This window comes from Clupea harengus, chromosome 3 (assembly GCF_900700415.2).
Source record: "Clupea harengus chromosome 3, Ch_v2.0.2, whole genome shotgun sequence".
Taxonomy (NCBI): domain Eukaryota; kingdom Metazoa; phylum Chordata; class Actinopteri; order Clupeiformes; family Clupeidae; genus Clupea; species Clupea harengus.
Genome location: NC_045154.1, coordinates 31,077,850 through 31,094,329, shown reverse-complemented (window position 1 = coordinate 31,094,329; position 16,480 = coordinate 31,077,850). Strand labels below are relative to the sequence as shown.

At 44.2% G+C, this 16,480-nt stretch overlaps 1 protein-coding gene across 1 annotated transcript in view; it reads right to left on the bottom strand.

Annotated features, from left to right (window-relative positions):
- LOC105910328 (voltage-dependent calcium channel subunit alpha-2/delta-1) overlaps positions 1 to 16,480 on the bottom strand; it is a 45,937-nt gene continuing 29,457 nt past the window's right edge. The window contains exons 19-36 of the mRNA XM_031563619.2: positions 16,204 to 16,212; positions 15,691 to 15,751; positions 14,274 to 14,371; positions 13,008 to 13,089; positions 12,005 to 12,067; positions 11,331 to 11,434; positions 10,480 to 10,572; positions 9,799 to 9,866; positions 9,651 to 9,689; positions 9,450 to 9,521; positions 8,924 to 9,076; positions 8,651 to 8,703; positions 8,335 to 8,387; positions 8,111 to 8,237; positions 4,543 to 4,655; positions 3,990 to 4,072; positions 2,515 to 2,611; positions 1 to 112 (exon numbers count right to left, since the gene is read on the bottom strand). Coding sequence (XP_031419479.2) covers positions 99 to 112; positions 2,515 to 2,611; positions 3,990 to 4,072; positions 4,543 to 4,655; positions 8,111 to 8,237; positions 8,335 to 8,387; positions 8,651 to 8,703; positions 8,924 to 9,076; positions 9,450 to 9,521; positions 9,651 to 9,689; positions 9,799 to 9,866; positions 10,480 to 10,572; positions 11,331 to 11,434; positions 12,005 to 12,067; positions 13,008 to 13,089; positions 14,274 to 14,371; positions 15,691 to 15,751; positions 16,204 to 16,212 — 1,382 coding nt within the window. The 3' untranslated portion in view covers positions 1 to 98. The remainder of the gene's footprint in view (positions 113 to 2,514; positions 2,612 to 3,989; positions 4,073 to 4,542; positions 4,656 to 8,110; positions 8,238 to 8,334; positions 8,388 to 8,650; positions 8,704 to 8,923; positions 9,077 to 9,449; positions 9,522 to 9,650; positions 9,690 to 9,798; positions 9,867 to 10,479; positions 10,573 to 11,330; positions 11,435 to 12,004; positions 12,068 to 13,007; positions 13,090 to 14,273; positions 14,372 to 15,690; positions 15,752 to 16,203; positions 16,213 to 16,480) is intronic.

The window sequence follows — 16,480 nt, the reverse complement described above, 5'->3', positions numbered from 1 at the left end:
ATGAGTAGGCTGTAGGCATTGTGAGCAGCCAAAGCAACAGCAGTTGCAGTCCTAGCATAGTCCAGAGGGATGGGATCAGACTACTGCCCCCACCACAGTCAGAGGCATCCTCCTGCACCGAAAGAACAAAACAGTTAGGCACAGACAAACACACACACACGCAGACACACACACACACACACACAGACACACACGCAGACACACGCAGACACACACACAGACACACACACACACACACACACACACACACACACACACGCAGACACACACACACACACACGCAGACACACACACACACGCAGACACACACACACACACACACACACACACACACACAACACAGTTGAATAATCCCTATTCTATAAGCTGTTTATCCAAAGTTTGTGTTGTTGAGGCATGGATGTAACTAAGGTCAAAGCATGGGCTAATTTGCACTGTCACTGCACAGTCAGAGGGGGTTTACAGCTAGCATCAGTAAGTGTCTCACTGAGAGAGTGCCCTCTCTCAACCGCTCAGAGCTGCCAGTGTCTGACATGCCTATGGTCAGTGGTGTCCCCTTGTTTGAGTACCAGGGGAAGCAAGAGATCACGGCATGAGCCCTCTCTCTTTTTTTGGGGGGAGGGGAGCTGAGGTGAGGAGCACAGGGAAAGGGTTTGTCAACGCCACAGCACAGAGCCCAAACGCCAGGAAACCCATCTGGGGCTTCCTCTGTTTATTCCAAGGAAAATATGGCCAGGAGAGAGGAGCGCCAAGGCCCACTTCCCACTTCCCACGGGCTGCAGCGGGAGGAAAGGCCCAGCCCAGTTTTCACTCTCTCTCTCCCGGTTTGCAGAGAGGAGAGACAGGGTCACTTCCTCCTTTCAATGAGCTCTCTACCTGTGCGAGTACTGTTTGAGGTTCCAAATGCGGGCTTTAAATGGATTGTCTGCAGAAATGCGGAGCTCTCTCTCTCTCTCTCTCTCTGTGTCTCTCTCTCTCTCTCTCTCTCTCTCTGTCTCTCTCTCTCTCTCTGTCTCTCTCTCTCTCTCTCTCTGTCTCTCTCTCTCTCTCTGTGTGTGTGTGTGTGTGTGTGTACATGGGATGGAGGAAAGACCGCAGCCTCATGTGACAGGCATGCTTCCCCTTTCTTCTCAGTTCTATTCCAGGCTGCAGCGAGGGTTGTGCAAGGCCAAGGTCACGGGTGTCAGGAATTTTGTGACATTAAGGTTTTTTTTTTGCACAGCTTTGAATGTGTTTAGCAAGTTGTGCGTGTTTTGAAATGTTGCGTCTGTCTGAAATGCATAGGTGGCTTGATGCTGAGCCAGCTTATTGACGCACTGACAGATTACCAAACTGTCCCTTTTCCCTGACAGTACAAAAATACCAAAAATTCGCAATGCGATTACATTCACCACTTTCAGTGATGCACGGGAGTAGATGGATCATTGCATGAAAAACAATGGTCTGATTTATAAGGTTAGTTTTGTTAGAAATGCACTGTCATGCCGTTATCAGACACAAACGCACAAGCTACTGCTACAGTATATACATACAAACAACAGTAGCCTACAGTGCCTTCAGAAAGTATTCATATCCCTTCATTTATTTACAATTTCTCGTCGCAGCCTTATGCTAAAATGGTTTCCATTCATTTTTTTCGTCATCAATCTACACTCAATACCCAATAATGACAAAGTGAAAACAGGATTTGGGAATTTTTTTAAACAAGATCCTCTGGTCTGATGTAACTAAAATTGAACTGTTATATTCAATTATAAGCATTGTGTCTTGAGGCACCGCTCATCACCTGCCCAATACCATCCAACCGTGAATAATGGTGGCAGCATCATGCTGTGGGGGTGTTTTTCAGTGTCAGGAACTGGATGACTGCTCAGGGTTGAGGGAAAGCTGAACAGAGCAAAGTACAGCGATATCCTTAATGAAAATCTAGCCCAGAGCCCTCAGGACTGGGCTGAAGGTTCATCTTAGGGCAATGACCCTAAGCATACAGCCAAGACAACGCAGGAGTGGCTTAGGGACAACTCTGTGAATGTCCTCGAGTGGCCCACCCAAAGGCCTGACTTGAACCCAATCGGACATTTCTGTAGAGACCTGAAAATGGCTGTCCAGCGATAGTTGCCATCCAACCTGATGGAGCTTGAGAGGATCAGCAGAGAAAAATGGCAGAAAATCCCCAAATCCCATACCCAAGAAGACTTGAGGCTGTAATCGCTGGCAAAGGTGCTTCAAATAAGTACTTTTATTACCTCTAAAATCCTGTTTTCGCTTTGTCATTATGAGGTATGAGTGTAGATTTATGAAGGTGAAAAAAATTGTTACAGAAGGCTACAACATAGCAAAATGTAAAAAAATGGGTCAGAATTATTTCTGAATGTAATATATATATATATATATATTTCCAGTTTGACAGCTATTGTATATTTTTAAATTGACTTTTTTACCACACATAAGTATGTAACTTATGCTGTTTCTACCCTGTCAAACTGAAACCATACAGAGTGATGTTAAACTGACCATTCAGTGACCACAGAATGGCCATACGCAGTAAAACAATGAGAGGGGCAGAGGCCAAAGCACTGGAACAGCCACTGATTGGGCACACAAATTCCTCCTGAGAGCGACGGACACCGCAGTCAGCCAATGGAGCGCAAAAGAAAGGAACACACAAAAAAATGACAACAAAAGTGACAGAAATAAAAGAGATGGAAATGAGAGATTTGTGGTTAAAAAACAAAGAAGAAAGTGACAGAGTGAGCATGTGAGAAGACAACAGAAACAATGAAACTATTCCAAATTATAGAAGACAGTGGACTGCAATGAAGACACAGAAAAACATGCAAAAAAAACTGCCATAATTCAGTGGAAGTGTGAGTTTGTGAGAAAGACAAAATAAAACACCTTCAAATGAAGTCGTATACACTACAGAACACAACCCCTTAATATACAACTTAAATTATCCTTAAAAATAATACTAATTTGTCAGTGGGAAAATTAGGTAAATTCGGCGCATATTAAAGTTTTTAAGGGACAAAACCACCTTATTTATCCAGGGGAACTTAAACAGGAGAACTTTACCCTAATTAACAGGCTATTTAAAGGGTCTTCTTTTTTTACCTTTAATTCCAAATATTGCATTATGGTACATTTACACATACCGTATAATATTTCTGTATAATATGCAGTGATCAACGTATGTACGTAATCACTTGTGTGTTTCTATCTCTACTTTTACTCCTTGCTTGTACTTTTACTGTTTTTACCCTACACACAGGGACTCTGTGCTGAACTGTGTACAAACAGACACAAAGTGACTTATCTTATCTTAACAGTTCACAGCTCCTGTTTTAATTGTTTGTATAAGGACTACTTACCAAACAATGCTATTTTTAAAGCAGCAGTAAAGAGCTTTGGTCTAAAACTAGTTAACTATTTAAAAGGCTCCACTCTAACCCTACCCCATGCTAAAACCCTGCAAATACATTCAACAGCTGAGTTTGCACTGTTAAAAGACTGGTAATGTGCTAACTCGTTCCCTTTGGTGTTATAACTGGCAATATCTTGCTCTGAAAGCGTGCACTTTAAAATACATACATTTCCAACAACACTCTTGCTTTAGTGTTCACTCTAATGTTTGTATATATGTACAAAAGGGGTTCACACTACGTAGACTACGCATAGTCAACACTGACACTTTGAGTAGTGCCTTGAACTTTACATTCATGGTATCTGTCATATAGGAGAATTGAGAGATTGCCTACAGTCTGTAAACACCAAACTCCTTAATAATCCCTTTAGTTTTCAGGAGGAGTAACTAAAAGCTTGGCTAAATTCATAGTTTCAGGGGCAAAATGGGGAATATACGTGCATTTTAAGTGATTTAAGTTGTGTAGTCCCTACACAGCACAGATGGCCACCCTGAGCAGTGCAGTGGTAAGCAAGGGATGCATACAGTACATCTAATTACTGTTGAAACAGTGTGTTTGGCTTACATCGGGGTCTTCGTCGAAACAGACGTCCGGTCCTTTTCGATACCGGGGATTCAGAGCCAGCTCACAGGGGTCCGGTCCAGAAGCTGAAGTCATTCTCTCAGGAAGAACAAACACACTCTGGCTCTGTGGCCCTGCCATAACATAATCACTTACTCAGCTCTAGGTCTTACAGCCCCATTAAAAACACATTAAACACTTAAAGCTGTTGCAAACACGTGTTCATAAGGTTTAAATACCCTTGACATAAACAAGAGAACGGCTTTGAAGGGTCTAAACAGGCATTTATCCTCTCATCAAAGATACATAGATGACCTTTCTGCTGATCAATTCCAGACACAATTGCACCTGCAATTGCATCTGCAAATGGATGTTTTACAGATTTTCTACTTATTGACTATTATCCGAAATGACCGATTACAAAACAAGATAATGATCATGAGAGTGGTTCTCCTCTTCCCACTACACCAGCAACAGCACACAAACAAACAAACGGATGATGTGGTGATGTGCATAGCCGTACGTGGGCCTCATGAGGCCTGAGCAGAGAGGATACACGGCTGCTCTGCCTGTCTCAGGGGCTTGGTGTCGCAGGACAGACAGGTGCTCTTGGCGTCGGAGATGAGGAACACCAGGTTGGTCTTGGGCAGCTTCTTCGCCAGGTACAGCCTGTAGATGTAAACAACCAACCAAAACAACAGTAAGCCACATTGTATTGTCTACCTCTGACTCCCCCTAGCTACGTGCTCAATATCTGTATGACCTAGTGACCAGAAAGACTGTGATGGAACCGTCACGGAAGTGTCCGGAACAAAGGAACCTGGTCAGAGGGAAGACTCTTGTTTTTTTTTGTCTCATTTCCTTTGCTAGTACTGAATTCATTTGACTGAGTATCCTGGTTTGGTGAGAGCACAGTCCACGTGTTCTCCATTGTCTTTTTCAAGTGCCAATATATATATGGTGCTTGGCTCCTGTATTTCAAAACAACTACTAATTAAAAAACATATATATATATATATATATATATGCAGACCAGTTATTTGTATAACATTTGTATATGTTTTTTAATTAGTAGTTTTTTCACAGCACAGTCCACGTGTTCTCCATTGTCTTTTTCAAGTGGTCTCAGTTGAGTTGTGCTAAGTGAACAAGCCAGACATGGCTGCGGGGCTGCTGTCTCTTCCAAAGGGGATGCGCAATGGATGCATCCAGACATTCAAGACCGTTGCTCAAGTTGTGCACGTCACTGCCAACATTCAGTCCAGCACAGCTCAAAATCTTTCAGCACTGTTCAGGCTCACTTCATTTGAATATAATGCTTTATATCAGCTCCTAACAGCCCTCAAAATCTGCCTGAAGCTGACATATAGCTTTAAATTTATATATATACATATACTGTATATATACATATATATATGTGTATATATATATATATATATATATATATATATATAAATACCGGAGACCGGATCTCTGATAGTTTCCCTGTGCCCTGATGTGTTCCACAGAAATGTTGTTGCACATCTAAGCTCAAAAACACGGAACAATGAATTTGTTGGGCGTTCTAGTGTGTGGTACATTGGTAAAGAATACGGTTGTTTTTCATGGCATATGCACATAAATGCACATATGTTCCCATACCAAAAAAAACCAGTTCATGGATGAGTTCCTGAACTGCAAGAAGATGCTGTTTTGTCATATACAGGACAGGAAGAACCACACAGGGTGATGTCATAGAGGATAGAGGACGGTGCTTGGCTCCTGTATTTCAAAACAACTACTAATTAAAAAACATATACAAATGTTATACAAATAACTGGTCTGCATACCCAAGCCATATATATATATATATATGGTGCTTGGCTCCTGTATTTCAAAACAACTACTAATTAAAAAACATATACAAATGTTATACAAATAACTGGTCTGCATCTGCATATATATATATATACACATATATATATATATATGGTGCTTGGCTCCTGTATTTCAAAACAACTACTAATTAAAAAACATATACAAATGTTATACAAATAACTGGTCTGCATATATATATATATATATATATATATGCAGACCAGTTATTTGTATAACATTTGTATATGTTTTTTAATACAGGAGCCAAGCACCGTCCTCTATCCTCTATGACATCACCCTCTGTGGTGCTTCTTGTCCTGTATATGACAAAACAGCATCTTCTTGCAGTTCAGGAACTCATCCATGAACTGGTTTTTTTTGGTATGGGAACATATGTGCATTTATGTGCATATGCCATGAAAAACAACCGTATTCTTTACCAATGTACCACACACTAGAACGCCCAACAAATTCATTGTTCCGTGTTTTTGAGCTTAGATGTGCAACAACATTTCTGTGGAACACATCAGGGCACAGGGAAACTATCAGAGATCCGGTCTCCGGTATTTGGCTTGGGTTGCAGGGGATTGCAGTCATACCATGGATGATGGCTGCCTGTAGATATATGAGGGGCGATACGGGATGGAGGGGGGATTAGATTACACAGACAAGAACAAGGGGGTGCTCTTTCCTGCTCTCAGCAAACGGCTTAGCCTTTATGGTGCTCGTTAAAGTTGACATGTCCGAAGCTATTAGCGTGCTGGAGAAACTACGGTCTGCGCAGCTGTATGCTTAGAGGGTTGTTAAGCAGAGGTGCGTCTGCCTGACCACCACACTCACACTCACACGCGCACACACACACACACACACACACACACACACACACACACACACACACGCGCACACACGCACACACGCACACACGCACACACGCACACAAACACTCACACAAACACTCACGCACACACACACACACACACACAAACACTCACACACACACACACACACACACACACACACACACACACACACGCACACACACGCACACACGCACACACACACACACGCACACACGCACACACACACGCACACACGATTCGATGGCCCTGTGCTCAAACCCTGCCGCTCGCATGAGGCGAGTGAGGCGGAGGCAGTGAGACTCGCTGAGTTTACGGCCTGGCAGGATGTCGCCACAGATCAAGGTGATCAGAGCGAGCTCAGGAAGAGCAGGAAACCCATCCCAGAACTACAGAGGACCCCTCTGAGACATGACACACTCAGATGAGTCATTACAGAAAGACAGACAGAGAGAGAGAGAGAGAGAGAGAGAGAGAGAGAAGGAGGGAGAGAGAGGGAAACAACAGGAAGAAACAGAGAGTGAGAGAGAGAACAAAGAAAGTAAAAAGACAGAAAGAAAGAACACATCCTGAAGATCATCTGTAAAAACTCACACACCAAAACCTTGACATTCTTACAAGAAAGGACTAGAAACACACACACGCGCGCGCGCATGTGCACGCACACGCATGCACACACACACATAGTCCAAGGATGTGTTCATGTTTTCATGTTAGCCTTTGCATAATCACACACATAGCATGTAATAATCGCATGTCCTATATAACCAATATCAAAAGCATATGTTGGTTATTTGGAAAGTTTGTAAGGTCTGAAAGTATCACTGTCGGGCCACAATTAATTACCTCGCACTTCAACAGCGAGCAGCACTAGCCTCTCATTTATCCGTGGGTCACCTGTTTGTGTGCGATGCATCAGCATTCAGAACAAGACGGTACAAGAAAATGAGTTAGAAACCTTATCAGTCCAATTTGCCACTTGGCCAAACATAGGTGTGTGCACAACTCCAGTATGAACTGCACTCCAAGCCTGAACCCTACAACAGCCTTGCTCAGCGGAGTGTGCCACAGTAGGCCAACATATCTTTTGCGTCATCTCTTGAGTTTGTTTCAGATGTTTTCTTAAGGGCCGGGGTACACAAAACAACATGTGAGCAGCGACTGCCTGCCTGCCTGCCTGCCTGCCTGCCTGCCAAGCCACATACCCTAGGCAATACCCAGCACCTTTCACCACTAGCAAACTCAACACACGTACCTGGAGCAGTTTCCAAACTCAACACACAACCCTGGAGCAGTTTCCAAACTCAACACACATACCTGGAGCAGTTTCCAAACTCAACACACAACCCTGGAGCAGTTTCCAAACTCAACACACATACCTGGAGCAGTTTCCAAACTCAACACACATACCTGGAGCAGTTTCCACAGTCAAGGGTGCCAGTGAAGGTGTCGTTGCCATTCTCAAAGAAGTACTGAGTCTGTTCAGTGATGCAGCTCTCCTTGAAGAAGGTGTCAGGCAGGTCCTCCTCTGAGTATGCTGCAGTAGCGAGAACAAATCATGTCGTCAGCGCATACTAATATTTCTCCATACTACATACTGACATTGTGACACTAGCAGTGAAACTGAAACTCACCATATGAGGTGCTTGGCAGGGTCAAACTGAGGATTAGCTGCTGCAGGATTGACCTATGGGTAAAGATAAAGCCTCTTCGTAAAGGGAGCTAGTGTTTTGGTAATACAGAAAACATCTCAAAATCTAAATCATGTATCACATCTTGACAGAGCTCTATAAAAGCACTCTGAGATTCTTTTGAATGAAGAGTGCATTACAAATAAAATAAATTATTAATATTATTATTATTATTATTATTATTATTATAATAAAAGATGAAGTACGTTAACAAAGTAAGCAAGAAGAGCATTCCTATCGGTAAGACAGAGAGACGTACCAGGCAGCAGCGGAGGCCCACCATCCTAAATGCAACATGTCTGCGATGGTGGGCTAGGAAGAGACCCAGAGAGACATACACTCGGGGAATTAGAGAATGGATCCATTTCAGGAATAAGTACACACGTGCGTGTCAGCAAGACACACAGGCTAAACATGACAAACATGACACACACACACACACACACACACACACACACACACACACACACACACACACACACACACACACACACACACACACACACACACACACACAGCTCTACTCACTTACCACATAGACAGATCTGGATGCTGCAGCAGCCTTGCTATCTCTCTCTGGGTCACAGACAGACTGGTAGTCGTATGTTTTATTGAAAGAGTAAAGGGACTTGTTCACTAAGCTAATCATCAGCACGGGGTCCACCTCCCCGAAGAACTGTCCTATCTGAACAGAGACAGAGACAGAGGATAGGACAGCTGGCAGACTCGACCATAAAACACAGCATGGTATGACTTTTGTGGAGGATATTACGTATTTTGATAAGGGCACAGAGGTACAGAACATCTTCACTCACTGACACTCAAAAATAGCAATAATGCTGAAATAGTGAAGTTGAAAAAGAACAACCATAGCTATAAAGAAGAGAGAAAGAGAAATAGCTTTGTATCTGCAGTGCATTCACATGTGAAGAAAAGAAAAAAACATCAATATAACACAACATAACACAATATAAACTGATGTTGAGGTCTTCATTTTCATGTGTTAATCAAATGCCATAAAACCAACATTGAGCTGCAAAGTGGCTTGAGCTCTGTACCTGACTAATGTACTCATCCTGATTGGACATGAGCAGGAAGCCTCCATCATCCAGTAACACACAGTCCACTTGCTGCCGCAGTGAGAGAGAGAGAGAGAGAGAGAGAGAGAGAGAGAGAGAGAGAGAAAGTGAGTGGAACGCCGTTTGGTGAAAAACTACAGTATATATCACCTGTGATCTACTATCAGGAGGGCACCATACCTTATCGTTCCTTAGGCAGCCACATATTTCTTCTTTGCACTGCGAGGAAACACAAAATAATAACAAGGGATCAAAGGCACCAGTCACCAGCTGCCAGAAGAACTACTTCAGTTTCATTGGTGAACGGCAGACATAAAAGGCTTCTTACATCTTTCTTAACAGTGGCGTTGATAAAGATGTTCATCCAAGCTGAGACGTTCAACTTCACCCCAACCACTGTACAGAGAGACAGAGAGAGAGAGGGAGAGGGAGAGAGAGAGAGAGAGGGAAGAAGAGAGATAGAGGGGGAGTTGATCAGTGGAAGCAGGGCCTCTTTCATATTTTTCCAATGCTCAAAGCACTCAGCTAGAATGTGTCAAAACAGGCTGACATGAACTTTCTTCATTTTGCCTCTCTCGCTCTCAAAGAGCATCAGAATTAGAAGCAACGTCATGGCTCCACCAAGCAAAATAACATAAAAAGCTAAACTTCAAACTTCACATCGCTGTATACTGTAGTATTTTAACTGGTGTTCACGGTCATGACCTTTGGACTATGAATTATTCTGACTATTTGATGAAGCAATAACCCCATTTTGTGTCTGTGATTTACTTCATGTACTTCATGATGAATCATTACAACAGGCCCACACAGGGATGCGTGAACCCATCGTGTGTCACTCACACACACACACACACACACACACACACACACCATCGGGTGTCACTCACACACACACACACACACACACACACACACACACACCCACAGCGGCCACTCACCCGCACACACCTACAGTGGCCACTCACACACACACCCACCCACACACACACCCACAGTGGCCACTCACCCGCAGGCTTGAGGGTCACGTCGTCGATGTTCAAGTTGACCACCTTGCTGACCAGGACGCCGGTCTCGTAACTGGAGTCCTTGCTTTCTGCACCAGTGGGGCAAAATGGACAAAACTACAACGTCAGACATGGCGGCCATTTTTTTTAAAGGGCGTGACATGCCATGCCCTCTTGAGGTCTAAGGGGGTCACACCTGTAATGGCAGGTACCTGTAGTCACCTCAAAACAAGAGCACAGGCTGCAGTTAGACCTGCCTCCAGGGGCCATGTTGCTCATAGTGGAAAAACAGAGCAAAAGAACATGAAGGCAGCGAGCAGAATTGGCAGAGACGGTTATGTATGAAAGGAATGTGTCTGCGGAGACCGTGCGCTTGTATCTCTCTGTCTCTGCTTTTTCCATTAATGTCAGACGTTTGATGAAGCAAGAACGACTGGGCCTCTCATGTTTCTTGGCAGGGAGAGCAGCCCTTGTCTCATAAGACACCGTCTCAGAGAAAAAAAACTGAGCGAAAGAGAGAGAGAGAGAGAGAGAGATGCTCAGAATGACCTTGCTGAGGAACAAGCCAGAGGAAGGCATCCAACATATGTATGTATAAGAATGTGTGTGTGTGTGTGTGAGAGAGGGATAGAGTGAGAGCATGTGTGTGTTTGCACTTGTCTGAGAGCACATGAGCAATGAGTGTGATCCCCTATAAAATCCTTTCAACATCTTATTTAATGACTACATATTCTTTTGGACCAAGATCTAAGGTGTGCATGTGTGTCTGTGTGTATGCGTTTGTGTGTGTGTGTGTGTGTGTGTGTGTGTGTGTGTGTGTGTGTGTGTGTGTGTGTGTCTATACATAACTCACTGTTTGGATATGGAGCAGTGAATATGTAGATGTTACTGTCCAGACTGCGCTTGTAAAAGCTGGCCTCGTAGGTCTCAGGATCCTCACTCCAATCTTCTCCAGCACTAAAACATATAGACACACACACACACACACACACACACACACACACACACACACACACACACACACACACACACACACACAGAAAGACACACACACACAGAAAGACACACACACACAAACTATGATCCAAGAACAATTCAAACTGAAATAAATGGTAATATACCCTTTAAGATGATTTAAGTCAGAGTTGGGAGCTCGGCGATGCTTGGTTTCACAAAGAAAATACACAATGCATTATTCAATGTATAAATTGGATATCTGTATCTGCTGAAATAAAAAATATTAGGTATCTCCCCTGAGGAGCACGACAAAGCTTAAAATACAACATTTATTTAAACTCTGTGTTTCCTGGGAAATAAAAAACAGAAAACACACAGTTCATCACCGGACTCTGACAGCGGATGTGTCTGGATCCTTCTCCCCCCACTGTTTTACGTGTGTGTGATGTGTTTCATACACACTCTTACACACTCTCACACACTCGCAGGCAGCTCTTACAGACATGTAGAAACAAACAGAGCACTGGAGGGGAGAGAAAGGGAGAGAATACGTGAAATACAGCGTTGTACCTCTTTGGGTAGACTCGAGTGATCCCGCCATCTGTGGCCACAAACTGGGCCAACACGCCATCCCTGCAAACCATCGACATAATCAAATATGAGCGGCCATTGCTGTTTCACACCATACACACTGCATTAGGTCCTTTAATGGCCTTTAATGGTCAAACAGCAGATCTGCGCAAACATATAAAGTCAATCAGATATGTAAGGGGTGAACACATGCGCGCACGCGTGCGTACACACACACATGCAGAGGCAAACAGAGAAAGAGAGAGAGAGAGAGGGGGGGGGAGAATGAGAGAGAGAGAGAGAGAGAGAGAGAGAGAGAGAGTGTGTGAGAGAGAGAGAGAGAGAGAGAGAGAGAGTGAAAGAAACGGGGTCACAGTCCGGAAGAGGGGAAGAGAGGAGATGAGAGCTGTCCAGTTTTCCATTCTCTCAGCGCAGGCAGAGATGCTGCTTGGCTGGTGTCTGGCTATGGAGCCCTACTCCCTCTCGGCTTCCTGCGAGGCCCCGAGGCCCCGGCCAGCACTCCGCACTCCGCACGCTCCACACGATGCACACTGTTTCAATTCAGCAGTGTTTTTAAGTGGACACCAGAGGGGCTGGGAGCACTGGGACTTACTATGCTGATTTATGATTTCTACTTGAGAAGATGAAGGGGAGACTTCCACTGATATTCAATGGTCAAAACATTTGCCAAAATATGGAATAAGACTACTGAGTATCAGGGTACTTTCTATGTGAGTGTGTGTGTGTTAATAACATGCTTGTATGCCACACAAATAAAGTATATCACAACCAACAGAACCAGTCTCTTCTGACCAACACAGGATCCTCAAACAACATGTAGCCATTTTTAAAGTCAATGGATTTAACTGGAATTAAGGATATAAACTAGGAAGTGAAAGTGTTTGATTTTAAGTGCCTTGGAATGGTGTGTCTAAGTTTGTATTTGTGTGTGTGTGTGTGTGTGTGTGTGTGTGTGTGTGTGTGTGTGTAGAGCACAACTTACACGCTCTGTTCTTTCCACAATTTAACAAGTTCTGCCGTAAGCCCAGCATCTAGAAGCAGCCTGTTCACCAAACTTACATTACCTACAGGCAGAGAGGGAAAGAGATGGAGACAGAGACATTTGTATTCCAGGTATACCATTTCTCATTCTCATTAAAACCGCAGAGCTCTAAGCAGTCTACCAAATGACTAAGCAAGATATTTGAGTCTGGGTATTAGGAGATTGAATGGCCTGTGAGCAGAATACGCAGAATATGAGTCTGCATTTCGGATCCAGGAATTTTATCACAGCACAGAACTATAATTGTCTGTCTCACCGCCCCGTGTCCTTCATTTGAGAACAACCACTTTTGAAATGCAGCACGAAGCAAGGCAAAATTAAGAAGTTTTAACAGTTTGTTTATCAACCTATTCAGTTAAACAGAGACGAACAGTGACCTGGCCTGACCTATGCGACAGCCAAGTGCAAATGCAATGCAAATGAATTGGGACAACATTAAGAGTATGCATCATCAGTTGAGCAACTAAGAGCTGCTTGCTGTAATGCTATTAACATAATCAGATCCTGTAGCAGAAGAGAGAGATAACTAGAGAGGAGAAGAGGGTCAGTGAAAAACATGGACTGAGCAAGAGAGAGCGCGACAGAGAGGCGGAGGGATGCCAGATAGCGGGGTTCGTACTGGGCAGCCTGCCGCCTGACCCCGGCCGATGTCACCCCCGATCAGACTAATTAGAGTCTGATTAATGCTGGCGGACAACCTTCAGAAGAGAGGCGTGACCCGCGCTGGCATCGGCCGAGCGGGAAGCGTTCTGACTCATCCTCATCCTCCCCCTCTCTATCTATCTCTCTCTCTCTCTCTCTCTCTCTCTCTCTCTCTCTCTCTCTCCCTCTCCCTCTCTCGGGCAGTCTCAGTCCCGGCCGTCTGATCCATATCAGAACCACATCACCTCATCATCTCACTGCATCGATCGGGCCATTCCATACGGACGTCAATACACAGAAATGTGCTGAGATAGACCACAGCCTCAGAGGTGCTCCATGGGCTGAAGTCAGCTCTGATGTAATGTGGAAAGAGAGAGTGCTTTGGTGGTCACAGAGACAGGAGTGTTCCGCCTCTGACCTTTAGTGCCGTTATCACCAGCGTTATTTATTGGTGTTACGATCATTTTCATCACTCGAACCATAATCAATGATGATGATGATGATGATGATGATGATGATGATCGTGATGATGAAGATCACCATCAGGAATACTGTTGAACTCACACATGGGGTCGCTTGGGGTGTTCCTGTCGATGTACTCGTTGAAGTCCAGCAGGAACTTGGTGTTGTTGTCTCGGAGATTCAGGTCCTTACAGTATTGCCTGTGGGCCAGAAGGGAAACAAAGCGTCCCGGCAGAGGTCAGGGCAGACATTATGGCTCCGAGAGTTAAACGCAACTTAATTCGATTTCTAAATGTCATCACACAAGTGTTTACTCTCTGGATAGGAACCTTGTACTCCATTGTGTGTGTAATGATATATACGTAAAACACACCCACACACCCACACGCACAAGACAAAGAGGAGGAAAGGAAACTATAGTTATATGAAAATATAGTTTCAGATAATGCGATAATGTTCAATCGTATGTTGAAGTGTGAACCGTTAAGGGAACATAAATCCAGTCCATTCCCAAAATCACAGGCGTTTAATTTTACAAATAGCTCCAATTCACAGGGGTATAAAGTATCAGGAGTACAAGGAGGAAGACACTTGCAATGATAATGTGCATGTATGTAATGGATTTTGAGAAACTTCAGAACTTAAATGCACTGTTTGGCAAGCAAAGGCCATTTGTAGAGTGAGGACTAACGTTACGTGTAAGAGGTTTTACCTATAGGTGCTTTGGTGCCGGGCCAGAAAACCACACAGCTCTATGACAAGTCAGTCATCTAATCCCTTCACAGAGCTCCCAAATCTCTCAGAAATGACTCTTATCTTATTCTAACAGTCGTCTGAGTTTGTGTGTGTGTGTGTGTGTGTGTGTGGTGGTGTGTGTGTATAGAATATAAAGAAGGAGAGAAAGCAGAGGGGGGTTCAAACGTGTGAATTTACAGGCCTGCTCTCAGCAGCAGGGTCTGGAGACCAGATTCATAAATCTGTCACTGCAAATCCCCTGAGACAGGTCTGTGGTATATCCCATCACCTAGCAATTGCAGGACTCTGTGTGTGTGTGTGTGTGCCTGTGTGTGCATGAGTGAGTGTGTGTGCCTGTGTGTGCATGAGTGAGTGTGTGTGAGTGTGTCTTTATGTGCGTATCTGCGTGTTTTTGAAACAGCCTTTGAGGTTTTTTTTTAGATTGTGCACGTATGCATGTGTGTGTGTTTGTGTGGGTGTGGTGTGGTGTGGTGTGGTGTGGTGTGTGTGTGTGTGTGTGTGTGTGTGTGTGTGCGTGTGTGTGTGTGTGTGTGTGTGTGTGTGCGTGTGTCTGTGTGTGTGTGTGTGTGTGTGTGTGTGCGTGGTGTGTGTGTGTGTGCGTGTGTGTGCGTGTGTGTGCGTGTGTGTGTGTGTGTGTGCGTGTGTGTGTGTGTGTGTGTGTGTGTGCGGTGTGTGTGTGTGTGTGTGTGTGTGTGTGTGTGTGTGTGTGTGTGTGTGCAAGGCTGACAGAGTGAAAGGGAATTGCAAGGATGAAAAAAGTCACCTGGGTGCTATGAAGGTATAGCCATATTCCTCAAAATTCTCCACCTGCAATGTTTCTAAAACTGAAACAGAAAGATGAGCTTTCATTACAACCCCCGCAGCAGCAAGGACACACAGCGAGAGGTGAGAGGGAATGCAGCGATGAGTGCTGGACAGCCCCATCAACAGAGGGAAACTCAACGCAAGACTCCCACACAAAACACATGTACAAATGTAATTTCATGCCCAACAGAAAAAAAATGTAAAATGACCAAACTGAAAAAGCACAGAAACTCAAATATTATCATATTCAATAGTCTCTCTCTCTCACACACACACACACACACACACACACACACACACACACACACACACACACACACACACACACACACACACACACACACATACAACAGCAAATGAGGTGATATGACCTAGAGGTGAGGGATGAAAGAGACGTGCAAGAAAATGAACAAAAAAGAACAAGAGAAGGAGGAAAACAGAGGGTGAAGAGGAAAAAGAATGCTGTACTTGCCCTTGTTCCCTGCAGGGAAGAAATGTACATTAGAAAGGGAGAGAGAGAGAGAGAGAGAGAGAGAGAGAGAGAGAGAGAAATAAATGGGGATTAAGGTTACTGTGCGGTAGTTAGGCAATTTCACAAGATCATTTTTTTTGCCTCTTTGAGAAGAAGAGTGTGTGTGCCCATGCTCCTGGGGATTATACCATCCAGGTGTTCCCGACAAACATCTGGATGACAAGAACCCCCCAGGGAGTCCATGCAGGTGCAGAGCGCTCATTAGCCATGATGGAAA